The following is a 24,641-nucleotide window of genomic DNA, read 5'->3' as shown; positions in this document are numbered from 1 at the left end:
CTTAAAGGTACTAGCCTCAGACAAGGCAATTCAGTTTCCAAAGCTCATTTAAGAATTGGCCCCACATTGCTACTATGACAAGAACAGTACTATCAAGGATGATGTAGACACCTGTGCCACTAAGACTTGAACTGAGACCAAACATCCATCAGGTAGTAAGGACATGGTCAACGCCATCCTGATGTGTATATGGACAAATGGCCTGTGGGCAAAAGGCTTAACATCTCAGTATCAATCCCCTGCCATTCCAAACTTTATTGATTCACATACCACCTTCAAAAGAAACTGTTAAAAGTACCACATGCAAATTTCTCCTTTTGTGCACATTTATTTTAGACCTTATTAGGCTCAACTGACGTATTTACAAACTCAGTAAAATAAGTGGTGAATTAGACCAATGGAGATCTTCCTGGGGAAGTCAGAGAAAGGAGTTTGGCTGGGGGAGTCAGAGTGTTAGGTTAGAGGACAGGAGGTTTAGAACTGCTCAGGAATTTTTTTTTTTTTTAAACAAAACATTTCCCTCCCCGCACCATGGGAAAATGCCGCTTTGTTAAAACCAAAACTTTCTACAGGAATGTACCACAGTTTTAACAAAACTCATCAGGGAAGGTCTCAGGTCCAGGATAGAATTTCTGCTCAAAACCAGAGACACCCCCCTGCCCTCACACACATTAGAACAGCCTGGTGGTTTGGGCATTCACCTGGATATGGGTGATCCAGTGAATATCTAATTATTTATACAACAGCTCCAACAGGAGCCACACCCAACCCAGCATTCAAACCAGGGACCTGAACCTGGGTCTCAGCAATCCCAGGTGAGTGCCCTGACCACCATGTTATTGGCAGTTTTGGGATAGGAGCTCTTGCTCGGGTTTACACACACTTCAAAAGAACTCAGTTCCATCAGGATGCAGAATGGGGAAGTTTCAAAATGGTAAAAAGGTTCACATGGGGGGAAAACCATTTCCTTCCCAGCTCTAATGGTGTTAGACTGAGGATACAGGTTCTGGCTGGAGTATAGAGGGGCTCTGGTGGTGAGAACGTGAGAGAGCAGGGAGGCACAGAGGGGTGGGGGAGTCTTAGCTGGACATCCAGGGCTTTAACTGGACACCAAGCAGCTTCAGCCAGTTTACCCTTACTCCAAAGCTTCCGGTTCCCAGTTCTGCTTTGGTTCTCTCTGAGCCAGGGAGCTGCCAGTTCCACTGCAACACCGGCCTCACAGGAGTTTTATACACAAAAGTCTCCTCCTACCCTGGGCCCATGACTCACATCATCATCTTCTTCATTAACACTTTCTAGGGCGTAAGGGATTTTCCAGCCCACCAGTCTCCCTTTCTGGTCCCCATCCTAGGGAGCCTCTCTCCTGACTTGATGCTCTCCTGTAATTCTCTTCTCCTCCTGGGAGTCACTTAACAGCTGGGTTTTATGTTAAGGTGGCAGCTACTTGATTAACACCTGACCCCATTCCCCCAGCTAGTCTGTGGTTCCCTTGGATTCCTGTTTCCTTAAAGGAGCAAAGTCCTTGGACAGGGGTCAGGTGGGATCCCTTAGAAAGGAACAGCCCACCCTGTTACAGCCTCATGTATCACCAGTGATGCACATACCACAGTTTGGAAACCCCAGCCCCAAATCTTTCCATCAGCCCACAGGATTAAAGTTTAACTCATTCTCTGGGCTCTGGCGGTTTGACATAATCAGCCTTCCAACTGAAGGCTTTGCCAGGAACTCCCATGCATCATTTTCAGTTCAATGTTCAGAGCCCCTGTGCTATGTTTGCCTTTTGGGTCTCCCATGCTGGGTCCAATCAGAATCTCTCTGGCTCACTTAATCTTTCAATCCCACGTGGATATTATATTCCTTAGTATGAACCTTGCTCCCTTTTCTACAAAAAGAAGAGAATCTAAATAACTTCCGTTCAGTTAGACAGGAAATAAATGCTACTCAGGCCTGGATGGAGAGAACATGGTTTAATTAAAGGCAAAGCTGATTTCAGCAGCTGCAGGTCTTGCACAGACAGACGAAAAACACAAAAAAGCTTACGACACAAACCAGTTTCTGTTGGGAATCCCCGAGCCCTATGCAACTCCAACACCGGAGGGTGGGATGGGGAATCCCGGCCCAAGACTCAGAAAACATTCCAAACACCAGATTCTCATGCAGAAATGGGATTCTGTGGCTGGGACTCTGGCACTGCTGGGCGTGAGATGGGGAACCTGGTTAGCTTGTCTAGGGTGCAAGAGTCAGTGACAGTTCAAGCACTGGAATGTTGCAGCTGCCTGGGTGCACAGCTCAAAATACACAAACTGGGGGCCTGGAGAGAAGCACAGAAGGTTTTGGTTTGTATTCACCACCTCTAGGATGGGAGCTTCACTCTTTAGACCCTTTCAAAGGAAATATATCTTCGAACTGCAACAGAGAACAGTAATGTTGCTAGTGCAGGGGGCATGGGGGAGCCAGTCATACCCTAATGAAGGGCATTAAGCTCTAATCTTCCCTTTTTGTAGTAATTGGGGCTGCCCAGACTCCAGTGTCACTGAGGCTCCTGCATGTGCTTTGCTCTGCAGCTGTTTCTCAGCTCAACGATTCTGAATCATCACACACAAAACGCCCCTCTGGCTAGCATTGCAAATGGACATTTAGCTTGTTTCCATAACTTCCCTGGGAAACTAACAGAAATGCTGTCCTTTTTTCTATATGAGATTTCCAGTCTTCCTTTTCCCCTAATAAATAGCAAATAAAATGCTGTATTTCCCTTTCTGCGCCTTTTCAGAAGTGAACGGCGCTATGTTTTCTTCTGGGTGTGGATTACACGTGCCTGTGATGCCTGGAATTTCACTCTGGAACTGGAGGTTTGGGGCTCAGCTGCATGTGAGTCTGGAGTTGACGTATACCTATGGGGCTGTGTACACACCACACTGCCCAGCTGACTGTCTTCTTTACCCCATCGTGCTGGACCCATTCGTTGTTTGTGAGATGTTGACATCGGGAAAAAAAACTACGAGCATCCAGCAACGAGGGGAAGGTGGGGGTAGAAAAAAACAAAAAACAAAACAAAAACACTGAAAGCTTCTACCTACCTACCTACTAAAAGGAGTCAGGCTGTGAATGCACAGACTAGTCTGCCCTTTATGAGGCTGGTCACTATGCCACAGTAAAATGTACAGGAATCAGAAACATTAATTTAAAACCCCGTAGCAGTTACTTGCTTGCACTGCAATGCCCACTGCGTCCCCAAATGTAGCTTGAACACCTACAGAAAGGGCATTTTACGCTGGAGTCTCTAACCCACACAAGGGCTGGCCAGAGCCTTTGAGTGAAAGATGAAGTGGTGTCAAGTGCCAGACTCTCCTTCATGAAACTCCTTCACTAGCCCAGGAGATAGATCCTCACCCTGTCACCACCCACCTCTGACCGGAGCAGCGACTGGGGCTTTCATTGCTACACACTGACTACAAAGCACATTGTGTATGGAAGAATTCAGTGTGATCTTACTACTGAGACAGTAATAATAATAATAAAGATGTTTAGGAATAATTTCAACTACATTCTCAGTCAGCAAAGCAATCATTAATGGATTCCTATTTTATCTCCCCAAAGAGAGGAAAAGGATTGAGAAGTTCTCATTGGCTTCTCCCATCTGCCCTTCATTCTCAGCTTTTACTTCCCATGTGGCTGGGGACATGCACGATGGAGAAGGTGAGAGGCGGTGATATCAGGTTACTGAGTGAGACAAACAGCAGTTCCTCTCTCCCTCCAGAGGGCCGGGGGGGATGGGAGAGTTCCTGATGTTTTTTGTTGCACTGCAGACATTTCGTGCACACTCAGTGGGTTGGTGGAGCACTTACGCCCTCCTGACAGCAAGGAACAGAAGAGAGGGCTGCCACCTGCACAGGACTGTGTGGGCGAGTCCTGCAGACCCAACATGCCATGGTTTATGGAGCCTTTCTTTGCAAGGATTGCCACCTCATTCTCAGTGTGGTGGATTCATGGGGCCTTGTCCACGTTGCTGCTTCTGCTTCTGCTGCATTAACAGTTGCTCCAGGGCTGACGGTCCAGGATGCATCATGGAACTGGACCAGATGGACTAAGGAAATAAAAACAGCAAGGGTCAGCATTAGTACCTGGTTGAGGGGGCCCCTTCTCATATACATTTCCCAGACTGGCAAGTCTCCCATTTTCTCCTGCCTCCCCCCAGTATTTATACCATTCTCTTCACTGGAATGGATGCTTTTGTAACTGGTTGGATCACAAATTAGTTACTAAAAGGACCCTTCCTCTTAACTCTCCTCCCTTCTTCCTGTATGCCCATAAAACAAGACAACGTGAACAGAGATTCCCATTACCTTAAAACTCATCCCAGACTAATAAATTCTTCTGCATTTCCACTGCTTGTTTTTAAATAGACACAGATATGGTAAATCAGACCTAACGTTTGGGTTTCTTCTAGTTCAGCCAGTCTATTCCTGGTCCATATGACATTTCAAAGTGAGGAGAGAGATTTCTACAGTGTGAGAGAACTGACACCTACAGTGACGTCTTCCAGCACTGGACATGCCTAACACGTTGTCTGCATTAGTGGGTTTTGCAGCAGGAAACCTTCAGCTCATAGTACTAAGGCCTGGTCTACACTAAAAGGTTAGGTCAACCCAGCTACACTGCCCAAGGGTGTGAAAAAGCCACACCCTCTGAACAACACAGTTAAGTTGATCTAACCCCCAGTTTAGACAGTGCTAGGTCTATGGAAGAATTCTTCCATCAGCCTAGCTGCCGTCTCTCGGGGAGACGGATTACCTGTGCCGACAGGAGAACCTCTCCCGTCGACATAGGGAGTGTCTATACCGAAGCGCTACGGTAGCGTAGCTGTAGTACCATTTCAAGTGCAGACAAGCACTACATTAACAGTCTGGTGCTTGGAACGCTTGACACGTATTCTGCATTGAGTCTCATCACCCAGATCTCCACACGCCATAAATACATTTAGGAAATAGGGGAATTACACAACAGCACTAAAACCTATTTTCTTCTCTTCAAGTTCAATATACCTTCAAGCTCTCCATGAGCACAGCAGAAGAATCCTCCATAGCGGGGCCATGGGTTGCCCAGGTGCCGCTGGGAGTGCTGGTCTGGTGCCAGCTGCTCTCCGAGGAGGAGGATGTTGCTGGGAGATAGTCCAGCCCAAATCCTCCCATTGCTAAAGCAAACAGAGGCTGGTTAAAAGTGCATGTAACAAAAAGGCACTGCAAAGCATCAGACTCTAACTTGGGGAGTATTTGCCCCAGGACTGGAACCTAGCACTCACCTGGTTTATCTGTTTTCCAACGGTCTGCAATCCTCCTGTCCCTGTTGTCTGGCGTCCCAATAGGTCCAAAGTTGGAGAATGGAACAGAATTGTGGTTATGAGTTGGAGGGGAGCTTGGCAAACTGCTTGGGTTGGAGGAATGAGGAGACTGGCTGGCTGGTGTTGAATGATCTGTTTAACAATATAAATCAAGATAGAGTAAAAGAAATGTCAAAAAATTGGTAAGGGTTTTCTGCACATCTGAGAATGTTAAACTCTGCTACAATATCTGCAGTCACAAGGCTTTTCTCTGAGGCAGGGTCAGTTTATTCCTTATTATATTAACTTCAGGATTTGGAAATCTGCCAACTGTAATGTGACTATGCCACATCACAGTAGTAGAATAATTTATTTGATAGCCAATGGAAAAAAACCACGTGTGCTTACTTGAGACCACTGGAACTCTCCTAGCAAGATCTTTGTGCAGGGCTTTCTAGCCAATGGAATGGAGTTCGCCAAACTTATTTCAAATATGTTGTGGGTGCAGTTTTCAGTGTTGAGCCCCTGTTCACAATCTGAAATTTGTTTATTTTGTAGTTTGACCAAAGCCATTGTTTTATACAAAAATGATTTTCTTTCTCCACTGTCTCGATCATTTTGCAAAGAGTCTGGCATTAAGTGATGAATCATCAAATTCAGGAAGTCTGACTTATACAGAAATCTGCGATAGCCTGAAAGGAATTCAGGCTTGTACTGAATACCAAGCAAGAGGTGTTGAGGAAGTGTGGAATATTAGCAGATCTAGCTGGTAGAGGAGAGAATGTTACCTAAGGATAGATGAGAGCCCTATAACATAGGGTAGCAGGAGGCCACTTAAATGAAGAGGCAAGGTGATAGAAAGTAGAATGGAGGGTCTTGCCATAAGTCTTACTGGAATAGAGACCACTCTGCAATTGCATCTTTTTAGACTGAGAAACTTCTACCCTCACATCTCATCTAGCACCCCCCACCTCTGTTCTGCTGCACAAACTAACCTCTTCTGCAGCTGCTGCCATTTGGAAGAGCGTTCCCATCTCTTGGCTTCAGCTTGCCATTTTCTGAAATCAATTTTTCCCTCCCTTGCCTATGCCTCTTGATTTACCTCTCCTTTCTACTCTAACCGTATTACTATATTATGGTCTCTAAAAGGTGACCTGTAAAGGAAAAATGTGTGCGTGCATTTTTCTGTCTCTTTGTGATGTATTAAAGCAGCACTCCACCCTATATCCTTTACTTTTGGAATATCAGGACCATGAAATCTAGTCTTCCCTGATTTGTCTGAAGGACTTCTTGGAGGATTAGGACAGAAGCAGCAGGTGTGTCTGAATCATTAGAGCTTTTCTCCCAAATGTTTGTCAGTAATTAGAGTTAAATAAGTGTTAATAAAATAGCTTGGAAAATGGACTACAATTTCTTGCCCCACTCAGTTGCTCAGGTTTCTCTCTCTCTCTCTTTTAATGTCAGAACCCTGTAATTCTCTGGCATTTGTAGTCTTCCATCAAAAAACAGGGTACCAAAGACACCAAGCGGTAAGAGACTTTGAAAAAGACTTTCAGGCCTTCTTTCTATACTATAAAGACGCAAATAGAAATTTTTCGTTTGCAGGTCACATTTAACAAATACAATACAATATATATCACAATAGGTATAGAAAATAGCTTCTGTGCAGCTTTCTGAACTCCTGTGCAGGAAAGAAGCCATATCAAGATTACTACCTGAGCTTGCTGGAAGGGAGGGAGACCAGGGCGTCCCTTCAAAGAGAGAATATAGTGACGTCTCCTGATGGGCCATTGAGGGAGTGACCTCTGCTTTTGTGCTGGTATTCAGGTTTTTCCCATATACCTCATTGAACATGCTGCTGTTTGGATATCTTTCCTGCAATATTAAACAGAGTTTAATCTGAGTACCAGACTTATTTGAAACATTAAGGCTGTGGAAAGAACTTGAGGTGTGGGTTAAAACACTTCATGAACTCCATATTTATTCCCCCTTGCCCCATCCCCTTTATAATCATTTTACTTATATAAACTATCACTTCCTGAATCATCTCCCCAGCTATACCACAAAATCCTACCTTGGTCTGTAACTGGACAGTGGACCATGCTCACAGTAGCTTAGTGGGAAACATGCAAGCAACAGATGATGAAAAGAAGGAAAAATATACACACTAAGGGCCAATCCTGGGGACCTACAAAGGCAAGACTCCCAGTGAAGTCAACGGGAGTTTTGACTGTTGGTCTGCAGAATCAGGCCCTAAGAGGAGACAAAGAAGGAACAAACAAATGAGACAGGGGGACCAGACAGTGTGCCTAAGAGGTCAGAATGGAAAGACCCAAAAACCACCTACCTATAGGAATAAGATTATAGCTGGGAATTCCTTTCCAGCTTGTGTACATTTTTGGAACTAGTGTAACCACCCTGATTCTATAACACGACCAGAGCTGAATGGAAGTTTCCAAGACTGAAGGGCTAAGAGTTCTTGGTGTTTACATACCTGGTTTAGGGAGAAGCCAGTGAGGGACAGGAAAGAAGATGACTGAGACATCAGCTCCGATGGTTTTTCTAGTAGGGACTTCTTCAGAAATCAAAAGGGAAAGATGTCATTAGATGTTTATGGTATTTGTGAATGAGAGAGAAAGCACATTATGCCACATTAAGGACAAGTTGTTTAATCACCAGAATACTTTAAAGCAAGTTGTTAATCAAAAATATTTTACAAGTTATTTTCAACATTGGGATGAAGCAAATATTGATACATGCAGAAGAGTGTCACAAACCCATCACATTAACTGAAATCCAGTTAATGCCTCAGCACCAGCAGCTACACCAAGTTTGAGATGAAATCTCAACCAAACCCGTTTTATGATTTGTCGTGCTGGATTAGGCCACTGGTTTATCAAGTCTTGGTATCTTGCTTTTGGCCTTTGTCAGTAACCGATACTTCAGAGGAAGGCAGTCCCCTCTACCAATAAAGAAGCCAGCTAATTGTGCAATGTTATACATTAGGAGAGCAAGAATGGGAGAGTTTTATGCCCATTTCCCCAAATGATCAGTTCACCTTCTTGGCAAGAGATTTTATCATCTTTATTTGCAGCTGTGCCAAATACGTTAGCTGTCACAAGATAATTCAACTCTTAAAAGAAAATATACATCTACTGTATCCTGAAGCATCAAGACGTGACTATGTGGTATATGCCTTTTTAATTAGTTTTAAAATACTCCTTTAATGTCAAGTGTTCTCTTGTTCTCATCACAACATGGGATAAGGAGGAAGAACTGATCAATTTTTATGATGGCAGGGTTTCCCAAATGTTCATAGGTGGGGAACCATTTTATAGACCACTCCACTACCAGTCAATTATCTGGATCAATTCCCCTCCCATATGTAATCATGTAACATCCTGTGAAGGAGCAGAGACTATTGCCAGACAAAGCCGGAGTTAAGAACACCTGTGGGTTCAGCTAGCCCCGCCCCGTTATACCTACAGCCAATGCCAGGCCTGGAGGGGGGAGAAAAGAAGGAAGCCTCCCTCAGCCAGGGGCTGACTGGCGAAGAGGCAGGAGCTCTCTGTATGCCTGCCTGAAGGCACAGACCAGCAACCTGCCTGCCAACGCAGCCACTGGAGGCAAGTAAGTCTTCCCCTCCTAAGTGGAGCCTACAGACCAGCCCCAACTGCGGGAAAACTGGACTAGCAGGGCCATGCCCCAAACTAAAATGACTTGCATAGGGAGCAGCCCAGGAAAACAGGTCCTGAAGCCCTCTTCACAGCAGGAAGGAAGGTCTATCTCCCCTGCTTAGGGGCGAGTGACACAGGATCCTGGGCCGGGACCTGAGGGAGGAGGAGAGCTCAGGTCCCCCTTCAGCCCTCCCTAACCAATGATCTAGCCACTAGGCTGTCTGGCCACCGAAGGCCCTATCACACACCCCTTTGGGAACTATAGTAATTACTTGTATTACGTTCTGTATGTTACTCTAGGTCAGTAGTCTCCAGCTGGTTGATCGTGATTGACTGGTCGATCCTGGAGACTCTCCCAGTCAATTGTGATGTCCGGTGGTGCAGCGGGGCTGTTAAGGCAGGCTCCCTGCCTGCCCTAGCCCCACACTGCTCCTGCAAGCGGCCAGCATGCCCCTGAGGTCCCAGGGGTGGGAGGGCAGAGGTCTCCGCACACTGCTCCTGCCTGCAAGCACCGCCCCCGCAGCTCCCATTGGCTGGGAACAGGGAACGGTGGCCAATGGGAGCGGTGCCTGAAGAGAGGGGTAGTACACAGAGACCCCTGCCCACCCCAGGGGCTTGCTCTTCCTTTTCCGGGAGCAGCGTGTGGCCAGGGCTGCCCAAGGTAAGTGCCCTGCCCCTCCACACCCCCCACACAGCTGGGCCTGCTGTACTCATGCTACTCCTGATCTTAATGCTGTCTTAATGCTGCAGAGCCATTCAGAACCTTGAAGGGGGTGGCACTTACCTTTGGGGAAGGGGCGGGGTAGATCCTGGGTTGCCCTTAAATTCAAAAAGTGATCTTGGGTGTAAAAAGGTTGGAGACCATTGCTCTATGTATTTAAGTTTCTTATAAAGCAGTTTAGCAGCTAGAAACAAGGAGAGCCAGTACAATGCCAGCAGTCACCCTCCACAGACAGCAGGGAATCTCTTGTCATTTTTAACTTCACGCCCCTCAATTGAGTCCCCACTAGTTTTTCTCCCTTCTGCCCTACCTAACTGCTAGTGTTAAGGGGTTAGCAATAATGCACCTCAAACCAGCACGAGGCATTTTGGCATGATGTTCCCGTTTGGAACAGAGGGTAAATGTGAATCAATTTTCAGGACGTTGGATCTATCCACATAATATAAAAATTTATGTGCCGGTGGGCAGCGAGTGCCACAGAGTTCAGGATGACTGTGTAAGTCACAAATGAATTGTATGTGACAGTCAAAATTAAAATTGGGGCATCACTCAATACTTTGTTAAATTCATTTAAAATTATTTAAAATTAAATCCTCTGGATTACACTGCAGCCTGCATTGTAGTCCTTTCCTAGAATTTAGACCTTCGTATCAGGAACATCTTTGTGTTTGATCCTGTCAAATGACCAGGAATTCCCCTGTCAGTTTTCTAATAAGCAGAGGCTAGCTTATTGGGTTTTGCCAGGGTGACAACTTGATACTTGGAAAATGTTTTATAATTCAGACAAATGCCAAATTTGGCAATTCCACACCACTCAACCGGCACACGAACAAAGCTGGCCTCCCTCCACTTCTCAGCAAAGATTGGTTCAAATATGGGGGGAATACAAGCTTTAAAAAGAGGGGAATTTGTTTTATATTTGTGCTGTTGTTCAGAATTGTGTGAAGATGTTCTTTCTTTGATTTATTGTATATTATGTATGAATCAGAGGCTCCCAATGCATTCAGGAGACACGCCTCTTCATTTTATAAATCTAAGTATTACTAAGACTTCAGTATTGTCACAAGATATTCTACAGGGTATTTAATCAATTGTAACTTTAAACTACAATTGCCATAATAAAAATATGAAATAATGCTTTTTAATTGATATTCTGTTACTAATTCACAACGTTCAGCAGTTTTCAATGGTTCTCCCGGTCAACGTCAATTAAGAAGGCTCTAGTATGCTACTAAAACATAACATTCAAGATTTCCCACCAAACCTTGTTGTAATCTACAAGACTGAAAGTTAACCTTATTCTTTATCCATATACTTCCAATTCTTTTCTAAAAAGGTATTTTCTTCCTTCTGTGATTTTTTGCATTTTTAAAAAATTATTTTTTCATATTATGTAACATATAATCATTGTTTTCATAATACATGAAAACAATATGATTTTACATATGGATAAAATAGAATCTTGTGAGTAACCAAGCCTATTCCACTGTGGAAGGCATAGTTTTATAGATTCTGGATCAATGTTTTGCTTGTGGTCTTAACACTTTTAAACAAAGCAATTACTTTGAATTCTGAAGAAGCCAAGAGTCCAGAAACTGGATCAATTGCTATTCTATTTTTTATAAATCTCCTCCTCAATTATCCTGAGCTAATGAGCCAGCAGCTTGTTTAAACTCGCAGGCAGAGACTAACTCAACAAGGGAAAACAAAATTTCACACATCTTGCAACTTCACAGAAAAAAGATGCCAGAATTAGAGTGAGAAGCAGCAGAATTAAGTCAAATACATACAAAGAGGCTTCGTCCAGGAAGAGAGGCGAGAGGCCCCAGCAGAGCTGGGTAAAGATCAGGAGGATTAGACAAAATCAGCTCTTCCTCCTCCTCCAAGGCAGCCAGACTCTTTAACAGGTCCGGAGGAAGCAGAGGGGAGCTCTTGGGGTCCTAGTGACAGAAAGGAGTACAGTCAGATGCAGCAGAGGAGGGAAAAAGGAAAAAAAGCAAGAATATGAATGAGAAGGGAAGCCACAGAAAGAGAATAGAAACTGTAATAACCTCAAATAAGGCAAGACAGAATAGTGTCCAGAAGAGAGGAATATTATAAAGCAGTTAAAAAGGCAGCATGCAAAAGAAGCACAAGACCATAAAGAACAGTGCAACATAAGGAGAGAAACAAGGAAGGAGGGATGGAAAGAGAATGCTAAACTGATATTAAAACTAATATCTTGTCCTTATGCATATTTAGCAGAATGATGCAGTTTTACATCAAGTTGAAGTTTTCAGTCAGAGACTAGTAACTAAATTAGAGAATGTGCTCCCTGTTATATTAGTGATCTGCAGACTAATGGATTCATTCCACATTTTGTAAGGCAAGGAAAACCCAGATCTGAAGTCTGGTTTTCTGATAAGAAAAATCACCATATTTTTTCTATAGCCAATCTGTGTTTTGCTTTGGTTATTTTTTTTTTATGGTTAAGTTTAGTTTTCATGAGAAAAACATTTCTACCTCTAATGGCCCTTACTCTTATGGTCCACAAGTGAATGTACCATTGGGCAAAAGGAGGTTTCCCTACCTGGGAAAGGGGGAGTGGACAGAATTAGCCATCTCACATTGTGTGTGTAATCATTAAATCAGCCACAGGTGGGTTGCGTGGCATAGTCTCTGCTCATGCTTCAAGCAGCCAAATCAAAAGTTGCAGCATGGATGAGATCCATGGATGGGGGTGAGGAGATCAGGACACTGGCACTGTTCCATCTAAAAACACAACCTGACATTAGGGCATGAGGCAGTTTCCTGGTCACTGTCTAGCTCTTCTCCCTCAAGGAACTGAACTGACCTCTTAATCCTCAGTACACTCACACAAGTACACCTGACCCCAGGTTAAAAATGGAAACCATGTTTCTGCCTCAGTTTCCTTATAACCAATACCAAAAAGCATTGCACCCCAGACTTTTCTTCAGCAGGACTAACAGAACAGAAATTAACCACAATATTTGTAACAGCAATATGAGGCACAACTGGATGAGCAGAAGCAAAGGATGAGTCTGGCAAAGCAATGGACCAGGCAAGCAGGTCACCCATTTCTGTTTGGTGGAGTTTAAAAGGAAACTGAGGCAGGAGGCAACTTTTTTTTAATTTCCAGCCTAGGTTGGATGTGTTGGTGAGTCAATGCACCGAAGATATCAAGTGCAGGTTAGCAGCTTGTTTAGAAGGCAGTAATTAAATTTCAATTGTTTGAATACGTTTTTTGTTCTCTGCTCCTAGACAATAGGATCTCTCTCAACCTGGTCTATCACTAAGAGGGTCTCTTGCAGGAGGCAGGGGAGTCAGTCACCAAAATCAGAATGTGGCATGAATTTTCCATTTTCCATCAAGCAGTAAATTCTTGCTTTAGTGCAGAGGTTAATGTCACTTCTACACTGAGTGTGACTGACAGTACCTTGAACCAACAGTTTCCCCAAGAACATGCTCCCATGTACTTAGACCAACTGAGTGGCAAATCCAGTACTGGTGGCTGGAATCTCAAGTGAACCACTCTCCAGAAGGCAGTACAATATCATATTATCCCTGTTGGGGGGTGGGCCAGAAACAGCCCCACATTTACGCATTTCTTGCTAGAGGATATGGCCAGAAATTAGAGTTTCACATTTAGGGATATCAGAGTCTTGCTGATCTTCACCACTTAATAAAATGAATGTTTACCTCAAAAGCCATCCTGGGCACAGTGTCCTGGTCTGGGCGGAAGACTCCTTGTGGTCGCTTCCCCCTGCGATCCATGTTAGCCTGTTGTGCCATCACTACCCTATTATCAGCCATGCCATAGGAGGAGTCCCAATAAAATTCTGGCATCTTGACTTCTGAGGGGTTGTGGTTATATGGCTCCATGGGGAAAGGCTTCATTTTTTTCTCCAGAGGCTGCTGCTGCATCACAGGAGGCTGTAATGACTGTTCAAACAGTTTTAGAGGGTCCTGGGCCTGAAGATAATAGGGCTGCTTTACAGGCATGATCTTTCCCAGTGGGCCTTGGACTTGAGGAGGATTCCAGAGATGCTTTGATGAGTCTGCCTGTGGATACTAAAAAGAGATGCACACTTTCACCATAAGGCATAAACAATGGATTACCATCATAAAGGTTAACTGAATGACTAAACTGTTCTATTCAGATGTTCATTCCTGGTGACCACGCCCACTGGTCGATTACAGATTCTCCATTTATAAATCCCAGAGTGTCTCTCACAGTTCTTATTCACCGAAGTTCAGAATCTCAGTGAGCACTCACTTCACACTCCCTACTCAAGCTCTGAGGTAACACCTGAGAAATGTCATCCTCATTTCAATTTGCAGACTTCACAGACCTCCAATTGAGGTGCCTTGGGTGGTCGTGGAGTCTCTCTCAGCTACAGATTTCAGACGGAGCAATGTTCAAAAGGAGATTTCTCAAGTGCTGAGTGTATAACTAATGGATGGCACGGAACCAATGTGGTGAGGCATTTAACTAAAAAGGATAGGAGGGAATAGTTATGGGGAAAGATCCAGAGCCACCCTCCTTACCTAGACAGGAAACCTCCTGGCTGTCTAGAAAAGCCTAAAGCAGAAACATCTAGTCGAAAAGATCACCTTTTAGCCATCTGTACACATATGCAGAAGGGCGAATACATTGTCTCCCATACAAAACATTTCAGACCTCAATAGCTAGCTTTAATTATAGAGACAATAGTCCACAGCACCAAGCCATACCCTCCTGTACACTTTGGCCATACTATACTGGCCAAAATTTTCAAAAATAGGAGCTTAAAGTCCATAGTCCTAAATCCATATTTAGGCGCCTAAAGGCAGGATTTTCAAAAGGATCTAAGTGACTTCTGCGCACAAATCCTATTGACTTCAGTGGGACCTGTGCTCCTATTTTGAAAAAATATTGGCCACCGCATCCTTCCCTTTCATGGATGCTTGAAGAATTTTATAGTTCTTATGTTTTAAGTTTACCTGCTGGAATCCAGAGTGGTGTGGTGGGCTCTTCCTTAGGGCCTGCACAGCTTTTGTAGGGGACTGTTGTTGCTGGGCCAGAGCTTGGACCTGTAATTGGCTTGCAGACTGGGCTGTTGCCTGAGCTGGTAAGGATGTAAGGGGTTGCTGGGAAGGTGGTACTGACTGTTGAGGTCCCTGGTTCATTGGCCCTGGTCCAGAGGGCCGCTGCTGGCTGTAAGGAATGTGGGACTGTTTCCCACCTTGCACCTGGTTTCCTGCAGAGGAGTGAGCTGTAGGCTGAAGAAAGGTTCCTGGAACAGAAACACCACCTGGGAAGGTGTAACCCGAGCTCATGGAGAAAGCCACAGGAGGAGGTATAACGTATGCTGGAGGTGGGAACCCTAGAAAACATAAAAACACACCTTTAATCATTAGGAAGCCACACGCCTTAAGCAATGCAGGATATGCATGATGGTTTTCCATTTACTGTGTTTCAGTCATGAAGACTGTAAATATGAGCTGTAATTCCACATTTGTGAGACTTTATATTTTCCCCAAATGACATCCACACACTTTCAAAAATCAGGGGAAGGGGTTTGATAATTTTATAGGGAAGTTCTATTTCTGAATTTTTTTAGCTACCCTTCTAGTTAATGGTTATGGTCAATGGGAGAGACCCCTGAAATTTCTCCACCCTAAATTTAACCTATTTCTTTCTACTTTTTCTCCATCTCTCTTGCCTTCACCATCCTGAGATTTTCAATCTACTACTCTCCATCCCACATTCTGTCTGATACTGAATCACTGCAATGCTGAAGGGAGGACTGGCAACATATGAAGCTGCACCCCACGCCCAGGTAGTCTCCAGTCCCTGACTTAGTTCTGTACCCACTTAGCTCTTTGGATAAACTAAGTCCTCCTTTCAGCAAGACTAAGGCTATGTCTAGACTACAGCTTCTGCCAGCATAATTTATGTTACTCGGGGGGGTGAACAAGCCACCCCTGAGTGACAAATTATGCTGGCATAAGCACTCACGTACACAGCGCTATGTCAGCGGGAGAGCTTCTCTCACTGACACAGCTTCTGCCACTTTCAGAGGTGATTTTATTACGTCACCAGGAGAGCTCTCTCCCGTCAGCATAGAGTGTATTCACCACCCATGGTGCAGCTGCACCGCTGTACATGTTGACATTGCCTAACTTCTTTTCTTGCAGTTTGGACTGTTGCAGTTTGGGGAGGAAGACAAGGGACTGAAGCTGCTCCTCCCAACCCAGATTTTCAGTTGAGTCTAGTGTAAGAACTGAAGGTCCTCTTTCTCCATCCCCACTTTTGGTCACTTGGGGAAGGTGGGCTCTGCAACTGCTCATTGGGCAAGCAGCATGGAGAAAGTAAACATGATAGTGGCACTTAAAGCCACAAGATCCCTCTGTTTATGTGAGTAAAACAAAGCCCTGAGAAACAGCAGCAGCAAATCATTAAACATATTTAGACAATATATCTTAACACAAATATTAACACCACACCTTCTTCAGTGGAAACTTGGCTGTAAAGCATATAAAATATAAAAGATCAGCTATGCAATTATGAGAGTATTGTGTACAGAAACAAGTTGGGTCAGGTAATATCTTTTATTGGACCAACTTCTATTGGTGAAAGAGACAAGCTTTTGAGCTTACACAGAGCTCTTCTCCAGGTCTGGGAAAGACACTCAAGGTGTCACAGCTATCTATAAGGTGGAACAGATTGTTTAGCATAAGGAGTTAACATATTGTAAGTGACCATTCAAGATGAAATAGGCAGTTAATACTTTTGCAGTTGCAGGACAAAAGGAGGGTTACTGGGTTATAGATTGTTGTAATGAGCCAAAAATCCAGTGTTTTTATTGAGTCCATGATTTTTAGTATCTAACAAAGTATCTAACTAAGTTCCCAGGCTCCTCTTTTGAATACTTCACTCCTAAGTGAAACAGCTTTGCTTAAAATCCTGTTTTACTCAGTTTGTCATATTATAAGTAAATACAAGAGCAGACTACAGCAGTTTCATATTATAAAGTTAGAAGCTTGTCCTTCAACCACAAAACCTAAGTGATGTGCTATATTTGCATGTAAACCATACAGACATCATGGCATGGAACGTAATTCCAAAATATAACGAACCCTATTTATCTCACTTTTCAGTTCAACTACAACCTCTGGTTATTATGCTTTAAGTCAGGTCCATAACCTGAAATGATTATTTTACTAAAACTGTTGCTGCCTTGAGGGGCTTCAATAGATCTTTCATCACATGAATTTCTATGCAGTTAGTAGTAAGTGCTGCTTCAGATGAGAATCAGCTGATTTACCTGGCCGACTGGGAAGAGGAGGGAAGGCTCCTGGGTGATGAATGGGGATGAACTGGGAGTTGCTTGCCTGGCTTGGAGTCTGAGTTACTGGTGTTTTCCTGGCTTCGGACACTGGAGTTTTCCGCATCTCAGTCTGAGATTTTACCTATATCAAAAGAAATCACACAAAAATAGTTACAGATTTTTTGTCAGCCATCTACATCATCTCAGCTCTGAAATGGAAGGCCCAGACAGCGATATATTCACTTTGTCCAGATAGTCGGAGGGGAAGAATGATCCAAGTAGTTAGGGCATGAGGACTTGGGAGATCCACAAGCTTCCTGTGCAATCTTCTGCAAGTCACTTAGCCTGTCTGTGCCTCAGCTCCCGGTCTGTAAAATAGGGATAGTAGTACTTCCCTACTTCACAGTGTATAAGAACAAATGCAGTCTGGAAAAGAAGCTGCAGCAAGACTTCTCCCAGTGTATTGCTCCAGCCCAAATTATGCAGTATATATGCAAGGCCCTACATTTTATGCAGCACATTTGACCCAAATTATTTAAAAGGACCCTCAAGTGGTCCTCGCGACAAGCCTCCCTACCCGAACACCAGTACTCTACCACTTACTACTCAGCCCCATCCAGCACAGTATCTTGCGTTATTGGGTATTAAATTCAATTCTATGCTGCCCCCACATTTTCAGGTAGTCAAAGGTTTTGTACTGCATGATGAACATTTAGATTTGGGGAAACAATTATGTAGCAGATTCAAAAAATAATGCAAGAAACTAAGGGACTGAATAACTACTTTATACACAGGGCCTTGAGTATGTGTGATGTGCATTTTAATGCACATTACAATGTCCAGCCACCCACTTCCTCATTCTCATGCAATACAAAGTTCATAAATCATAAGGCTGTAACACAAGGGCCTATAGGACACAAGCCTGTATGATAACAAAGCTTCGCATAACTAAGGCCTAGGCATAAAATGTTGATATAGGCAGTTACTGGGTAAGTTGTCTTTAATTGACAGTTTGACCTTAAGTCCCAAGATAAGTATTACAGTAAATGAGAGTGGTAGGTGATGGGAAAAAGTGAAGTGAGGTACCACAAAAGTATATTTTTGGAATTTTAGGGAAATTTAAAAGGACGCTGAGCTTAACCGAAACTAACATGTACTAACTGCAGATGTACCATGGCAACTAATTGACAAATGCTAATGAGCATAACATAAGAGACTAATTGAGCGATTGAAGACAGGGACTCCAATTTTATTGAGGGTAGAAGTACCTATAAGGGAAAAGGTTAAAACCATCACTGGATATAGATTTAGTTGGGGATTGGTCCTGCTTTGAGCAGGGGGTTGGACTAGATGACCTCCCTGAGGTCCCTTCCAACCCTGATATTCTATGACTTTATGATATGCATAAGATACGATGGGCGTTAGCATAACACCCTATACAAGTTAAGACCCAGCCTGAGGGCAGTTGGACATGTTGAATGCGTTGATTTGACAACCACACGCAGATCACCTCATCTATTCCAGGGCTCCCCACAAGAGATGATGCGAATATGTAAGTGCTAGCCATTTTGTATTGGCTCTATCTCCTTTGTGTATTACAGGGCTTGTGATCTTGTTTGTTTAGCAAATAAATTTTACTAGACAGAAAACATGCAGAGTTTTGTTTCTTGTATGCTCCTCAAGTTCCTCATTCTACTGGCAAAGCTATTACTGTGCCTGATTTGGAAGCAGACCCCTTTCAAATTATTGTATAATATCTATATGAAAATAAGTACCCCCTTAGCAATCAGGCAATAGAAGCATTTGAATAGCCCCAAAGTATTTTCCATAAAATGAAAATTAAAACATCAATGTTGTACAAAAGTTCTGAAGGTGACCTGCAGAAAAGGGGTCTTCTGTCCTGTTTTATTTCTTTATGTAGTGAAGTAGGCTTTGAAGTTTTTCAAAACAGATTTCTTCTGCTTGCAGGACTGAACTGTATTAGATTTTTAAAAATCTGATCAGATTTTGTCATTAGTTTTTAACTTTACCATTTTATAGTCTTAACTTGCTGAAGTGGATGTTTTATATTTGTTTCCTTTAGTTTCCTAAATAGCAGAATTTGAGATGTTACGCGGGGGGGTGGGGGTTGGGGAGAGAATCTCTCCCCCCGCCAAAAATCTCAAAAAAAAAAAAAAAATCCAAAAAGATTCACATTTTAAACACTTATTTATGCTGAAAAAGACAGAACCTCATTATCAACCTTACTGTGAGGAAGCCATAAACTCTCAACCGAAAAGCTGATAAATTACATATCTGCAGCCAGCATTACCTTCTGATCTACTGAATTTCCACAAGTCAAGAAAGACTTATTATTTTCACCAGGCTATCCTCCTTCAGGGTTTGAAGTCAACTTTGGTCTTCAGTCACTAAGGTGACTTCGGAAAATTACACCCATAAGTGCCTAAATATGGATTTAGGTGCCTAATTTTATACCTCTATTTTTGAAAGCTGTAGCCTATGTGTATTTAAAAAGTTAATAGCTTTGTTAGTGTTGAAAGTAACTTTTTCTTTCAGTGACAAAATCGGAGTACAATTTTAGTCTAAGATACTGTAAACACTCATACACACGCTTAACTTTAAGCAAAAGTAATCCCATTGAAATAAAAATTCTTTATCTATCAAAGCAGATTAGAAGCGTAATTTTTTTCCTTTGCAGGTTACCTTCATAATACTATCACCTAACAGTGCCCCTCATACAGTAAATATGCTACCAGGACATGAATTTACCAGCCAGCAAGCCTATCATTTCTTCAGCATTGGTTTACACAATGTTCATGCATAAACAAAATGTCTTCGCAACATTAAGCCTGAGGCAAGTCTTTAATATAACAGTTCCACAAACCACTTAATTTAAATCACTAACACAATAAGTAGCTGCATCGACTGATCGATCAGATCTGATTTAGAGATTATCGGGGAACCTCAGGATACTTGGAGAAAATCAGCTTTACATCAGAGACATAAGAATGGCCATACTGGGTCAGACCAAAGGTCCATCCAGCCCAGTATCCTGTCTGCCGACAGTGACCAATGCCAGGTGCCCCAGAGGGAGTGAACCTAACAGGTAATGATCTAGTGACCTCTCTCCTGCCATCCATCTCCACCCTTTGACAAACAGAGGCTAGGGACACCATTCCTTGCCCATCCTGGCTAATAGCCATTAATGAACTTAACTGGATAAATTCATGGAAGTTCTCTTTTAAACCCTGTTATAGTCCTAACCTTCACAACTTCCTCAGGCAAGGAGTTCCACAGGTTGACTGTATGCTGAGTGAAGAAGAACTTCCTTTTATTTGTTTTAAACCTGCTACCCATTAATTTCATTTGGTGGCCCCTAGTTCTTATATTATGGGAACAAGTAAATAACTTTTCCTTATTCACTTTCTGCACACCACTCATGATTTTATATACCTCTAGCATATCTCCCCTTAGTCTCCTCTTTTCCAAGCTGAAAAGTCCTAGATGCTTTAATCTCTCCTCATATGGGACCCGTTCCAAACCCTTAATCATTTTAGTTGTCCTTTTCTGAACCTTTTCTAATACCAGTATATCTTTTTTGAGATGAGGGGACCACATCTGTACGCAGTGTTCAAGATGTGGGCGTACCATGGATTTATGTAAGGGCAATAAGATATTCTCCATCTTATTCTCTATCCTTTTTAATGATTCCTAACATCCCGTTTGCTTTTTTGACTGCCGCTGCACACTGCGAGGACGTCTTCAGAGAACTATCTATGATGACTCCAAGATCTTTCTCCTGACTAGTTGTAGCTAAATTAGCCCCCATCATATTGTATGTACAGCTGGGGTTACTTTTTCCAATATGTATTACTTTACATTTATCCATATTAAATTTCATTTGCCATTTTGTTGCACAATCACTTAGTTTTGGGAGATGTTTTTGAAGTTCTTCACAGTCTGCTTTGGTCTTAACTATCTCGAGCAGTTTAGTATCATCTGCAAACTTTGCCACCTCACTGTTTACCCCTTTCTCCAGATCATTTATGAATAAATTGAATAGGATTGATCCTAGGACTGACCCTTGGGGAACACCACTAGTTACCCCTCTCTATTCTGAAAATTTATTTATTTCTACCCTTTGTTCCCGGTCTTTTAACCAGTTCTCAGGCCATGAAAGGATCTTCCCTCTTATCCCATGACAACTTAAATTTATGTAACAGCCTTTGGTGAGGGACCTTGTCAAAGGCTTTCTGGAAATCTAAGTATACTATGTCCACTGGATCCCCCTTGTCCACGTTTGTTGACCCCCTCAAAGAACTCTAATAGATTAGTAAGACATGATCTCCCTTTACAGAAAATTGTTGCGCAAAAGTCAACATGGTTATGTTCTTCTACGTGTCTGACAATTTTATTTTTTACTATTGTTTCAGCTAATTTGCCTGGTACGGACGTTAGACTTACCGGTCTGTAATTGCCAGGATCATCTCTAGAGCCCTTCTTAAATATTGGCGTTACATTAGCTATTTTCCAGTCACTGGGTACAGTAGCTGATTTAAAGAACAGGTGACAAACCACAGTTACTAGTTCCGCAATTTCACATCTGAGTTTTCAGAACTCTTGGGTGAATGCCATCTGGTCCCAGTGACTTGTTACTGTTAAGTTTCTCAATTAATTCCAAAACCTCCTCTAGTGACTTCAACCTGTGACAATTCCTCAGATTCGTCACCTACAAAAGACGGCTCAGGTTTGGGAATCTCCCTAACATCCTCAGCCGTGAAGACTGAAGCAAAGAATTAATTTGGTTTCTCTGAGATGACTTTATTGTTTTTAAGTGCTCCTTTTGTATCTCAAGCGTCCATTTCACCACGTGTGTTCTTCCCTAAGAAAATCTCCACTACACTTTCTACTGCCCTATTGGATTCATTGTTCCCAGGGGAGATAACATGATCTAGTGCTCAGAGCACGATTCAAGGAATCAGTCTATTCCAGACGATCATACTCTCTGTGCCACTGAGCAAACATTTCCCTCATCTGTGAAATGGGAAAAATTACCTTTGAGAAAGTTATACAATTAGGTGCTATTAAATTTGAAGTATTATTTATCCTAAACACATTGGGCCATATCCTGTGCCTTGGCTTCATCCCCCTTGTACTGCTCTAGCTTGCAAAGGAGATGGAATGCTGACTGAACAGGGAAGCTGGAGAGTCCCTTCAACATAAGGCTTAGCTGGCTCCACAAACCTCCGTTGCCTGGACAGTTGTCTGCAGCCAGAAATCTGGCTAATATTCAATACACCAGTGTTCAAACTGCTCTAGGAAGCACAATGTACTTCCATAGTTTCTCTTAAACTACCCAACAGCACAGTAAATACAGCAATTCACTATCAGAAATGAAACATTAGACTCTACCCAGAGAGCAGAGCCAAATTCAGGAGCCAATATAAGTTACACCTTTTTCCAGCCTATCTGTGAGTTATTAACTAGCCTCTCTTCCACTTCTAGTTGGATACATAGGCCAAATGTGGAAGTGACTCGTAAGATGGTATACGGTAGATTCCACTTAATAGCAATCCTGATGTTAGCAACTTCTAGTTAATGGTTCCCAGCAAAATGTTGCCAATTCCATTCACATTAACATCATTATATACACACAAAAAGCATGAAAAAATACCTCCTCCCACCCCACTCTCCTGCTGCTAATAGCTTATCTAAAGTGATCACTCTCCTTACACATTGTATCATACACATTGTATGATAATCAAGTGGGGCCATTTCCAGCACAACTTGATCATCATACACATTGTAAGGAGAGTGATCACTTTAGATAAGCTATTACCAGCAGGAGAGTGGGGTGGGAGGAGGTATTTTTTCATGCTTTTTGTGTGTATATAATAAGATCTTCTACACTTTCCACAGTATGCATCCGATGAAGTGAGCTGTAGCTCACGAAAGCTTATGCTCAAATAAATTGGTTAGTCTCTAAGGTGCCACAAGTACTCCTTTTCTTTTTGCGAATACAGACTAACATGGCTGTTACTCTGAAACCTGTCATTAACATCATTGTTAATGGGATCTGGATATTGGCAACGGCACGCCGCTTATTAGCGCCCATCCCTTATTTTGAAGAAAGGCCCATCGCAGGCAGATTTGCAAGGCTGCAGCCAGGAAAGGAAGTGGTGGGACAGCCTTTCCCTGCTTGCAGCCCCACAAAGCTGCCTGCTGCCAGTGCTCAGCCCATCCCAGTTCTTCCTTCAGGGCCTGCAGCCCAGCAAACCTCCCTGCACACAGGGACTGTACAGGTATGGGGCTGTGGATGGGCAGGGAGGTTGTGGGTAGGACAACAACAGGGAGAGGAGCTGCATCCCGGATGTTACCGTGGCACAGTACCTCTCCTTGTGCCTTGCCAGGGCACTGCATACCACGAAGAAAGCACTGGGATGTACTGAGCCCTGACCCTTGGAGAGTGTAGAGAGACAGGTATGGTGAAGCCCCATGAGCCCCTCAGCACCTCTGCTCCGCATAGAAAGTCCCAACATCCAGACTGCAGCTGCCTTGCCACAGTCAGGTTTGCACGGCTACATCCAGAAAAGGCATGTCCCAACGCTTTCTTCCCTGGCTGCTGCTTTCCAAATCTGCCTTCCGCTTATTAGCAACTCTCTGATAATAACAGGTTTCAGAGTAGCAGCCATATTAGTCTGTATACGCAAAAAGAAAAGGAGGACTTGTGGCACTTTAGAGACGAACCAATTTATTTGAGCATAAGCTTCCGTGAGCTATAGCTCACTTCATTGGATGTATGATGATGTATGATGTCTAATAATAGCATCTTTTTGCTAGCAACCGAAGAGTTACTAATAAGCGCAATCTACTATGCTACGTGAGCAAACAACTCCTTACACCCTCCTATTTTACCTGCTACACCCCCCTTTTCCAGGGTTTCCACAGTAGTTATTGTACACCAACTTTGCTTTCCTTAGATTGAGTGGGCCAGGAGTCAAAAGTATAGGGTAAAAGCACACGCACGACCACATTTCACAGTCCGTGACATGTTTTTCATGGCTGTGAATTTGGTAGGGCCCTAGTTACGAGTAATGCAGTATAAGTTACATGATGGTAAGCTGATGAGAGTCTAGATCATGGGTGGGCAAACTATGGCCTGCGGGATTGCCACCCCCATGGCACTGCAGATCCCGAGCAGATCCCGGAAGCGGCCAGCACCACATCCCTGCGGCCACTGGAGGTGTGGAGGCAGAGGGCTCCGTGCACTGCCCTCACCTGCAGGCACCTCCCCCCACAGCTCCCATCCTGGAGCCGATCCAGGTAAACGGTGCCAGGCCGGAGCCCGCACCCTGAAGCCCTCCTGCACCCCGCTCCCCAACCCCCTACCCTGAGCCCCCTGCTGCACCTCTCCTGTACCCCAAACCCCTGCCCTGAGCCCCCTCCCACACTCTGCACCCCCGCTCCTCCCCAACCCCTTGCCTTGAGCCCCTTCCTGCACTCTGCACCCCCTCCCACAGCCCGCACTCCCTCCCACAGCCCTACATTCAAGGCAAGTTTGTTTACATTTGCGGAAGATAATGCCACCTGCTTCTTGTTTATTATGTCACCCG

General features: G+C 43.6%; 1 protein-coding gene across 5 annotated transcripts in view; it reads right to left on the bottom strand.

The window, feature by feature from the left end:
• Positions 1–1,952: 1,952 nt before the first annotated feature.
• Positions 1,953–24,641, bottom strand: part of SMG7 (SMG7 nonsense mediated mRNA decay factor) — a 103,383-nt gene continuing 80,694 nt past the window's right edge. For 3 of the 5 annotated variants that reach the window (XM_048860337.2, XM_048860335.2, XM_048860336.2), the window contains 9 exons: positions 17,026–17,170; positions 14,699–15,081; positions 13,415–13,786; positions 11,506–11,655; positions 7,812–7,892; positions 7,033–7,192; positions 5,300–5,470; positions 5,043–5,191; positions 1,953–4,084 (listed from right to left, as the gene is read on the bottom strand). In XM_048860337.2, the coding sequence (XP_048716294.1) occupies positions 3,971–4,084; positions 5,043–5,191; positions 5,300–5,470; positions 7,033–7,192; positions 7,812–7,892; positions 11,506–11,655; positions 13,415–13,786; positions 14,699–15,081; positions 17,026–17,170 (1,725 nt within the window). In that variant the 3' untranslated portion in view covers positions 1,953–3,970. Of the gene's footprint in view, positions 4,085–5,042; positions 5,192–5,299; positions 5,471–7,032; positions 7,193–7,811; positions 7,893–11,505; positions 11,656–12,295; positions 12,467–13,414; positions 13,787–14,698; positions 15,082–17,025; positions 17,171–24,641 lie in introns of those variants that run through there. The other 2 variants (XM_048860338.2, XM_048860339.2) reach the window with 2 other exon arrangements.

Source organism: Caretta caretta, chromosome 8 (genome assembly GCF_965140235.1).
Source record: "Caretta caretta isolate rCarCar2 chromosome 8, rCarCar1.hap1, whole genome shotgun sequence".
In the NCBI taxonomy this organism is placed as follows: domain Eukaryota; kingdom Metazoa; phylum Chordata; order Testudines; family Cheloniidae; genus Caretta; species Caretta caretta.
The sequence above is the reverse complement of the archived record's forward strand: the minus strand, read 5'-3'. Positions and strand labels throughout refer to the sequence as shown.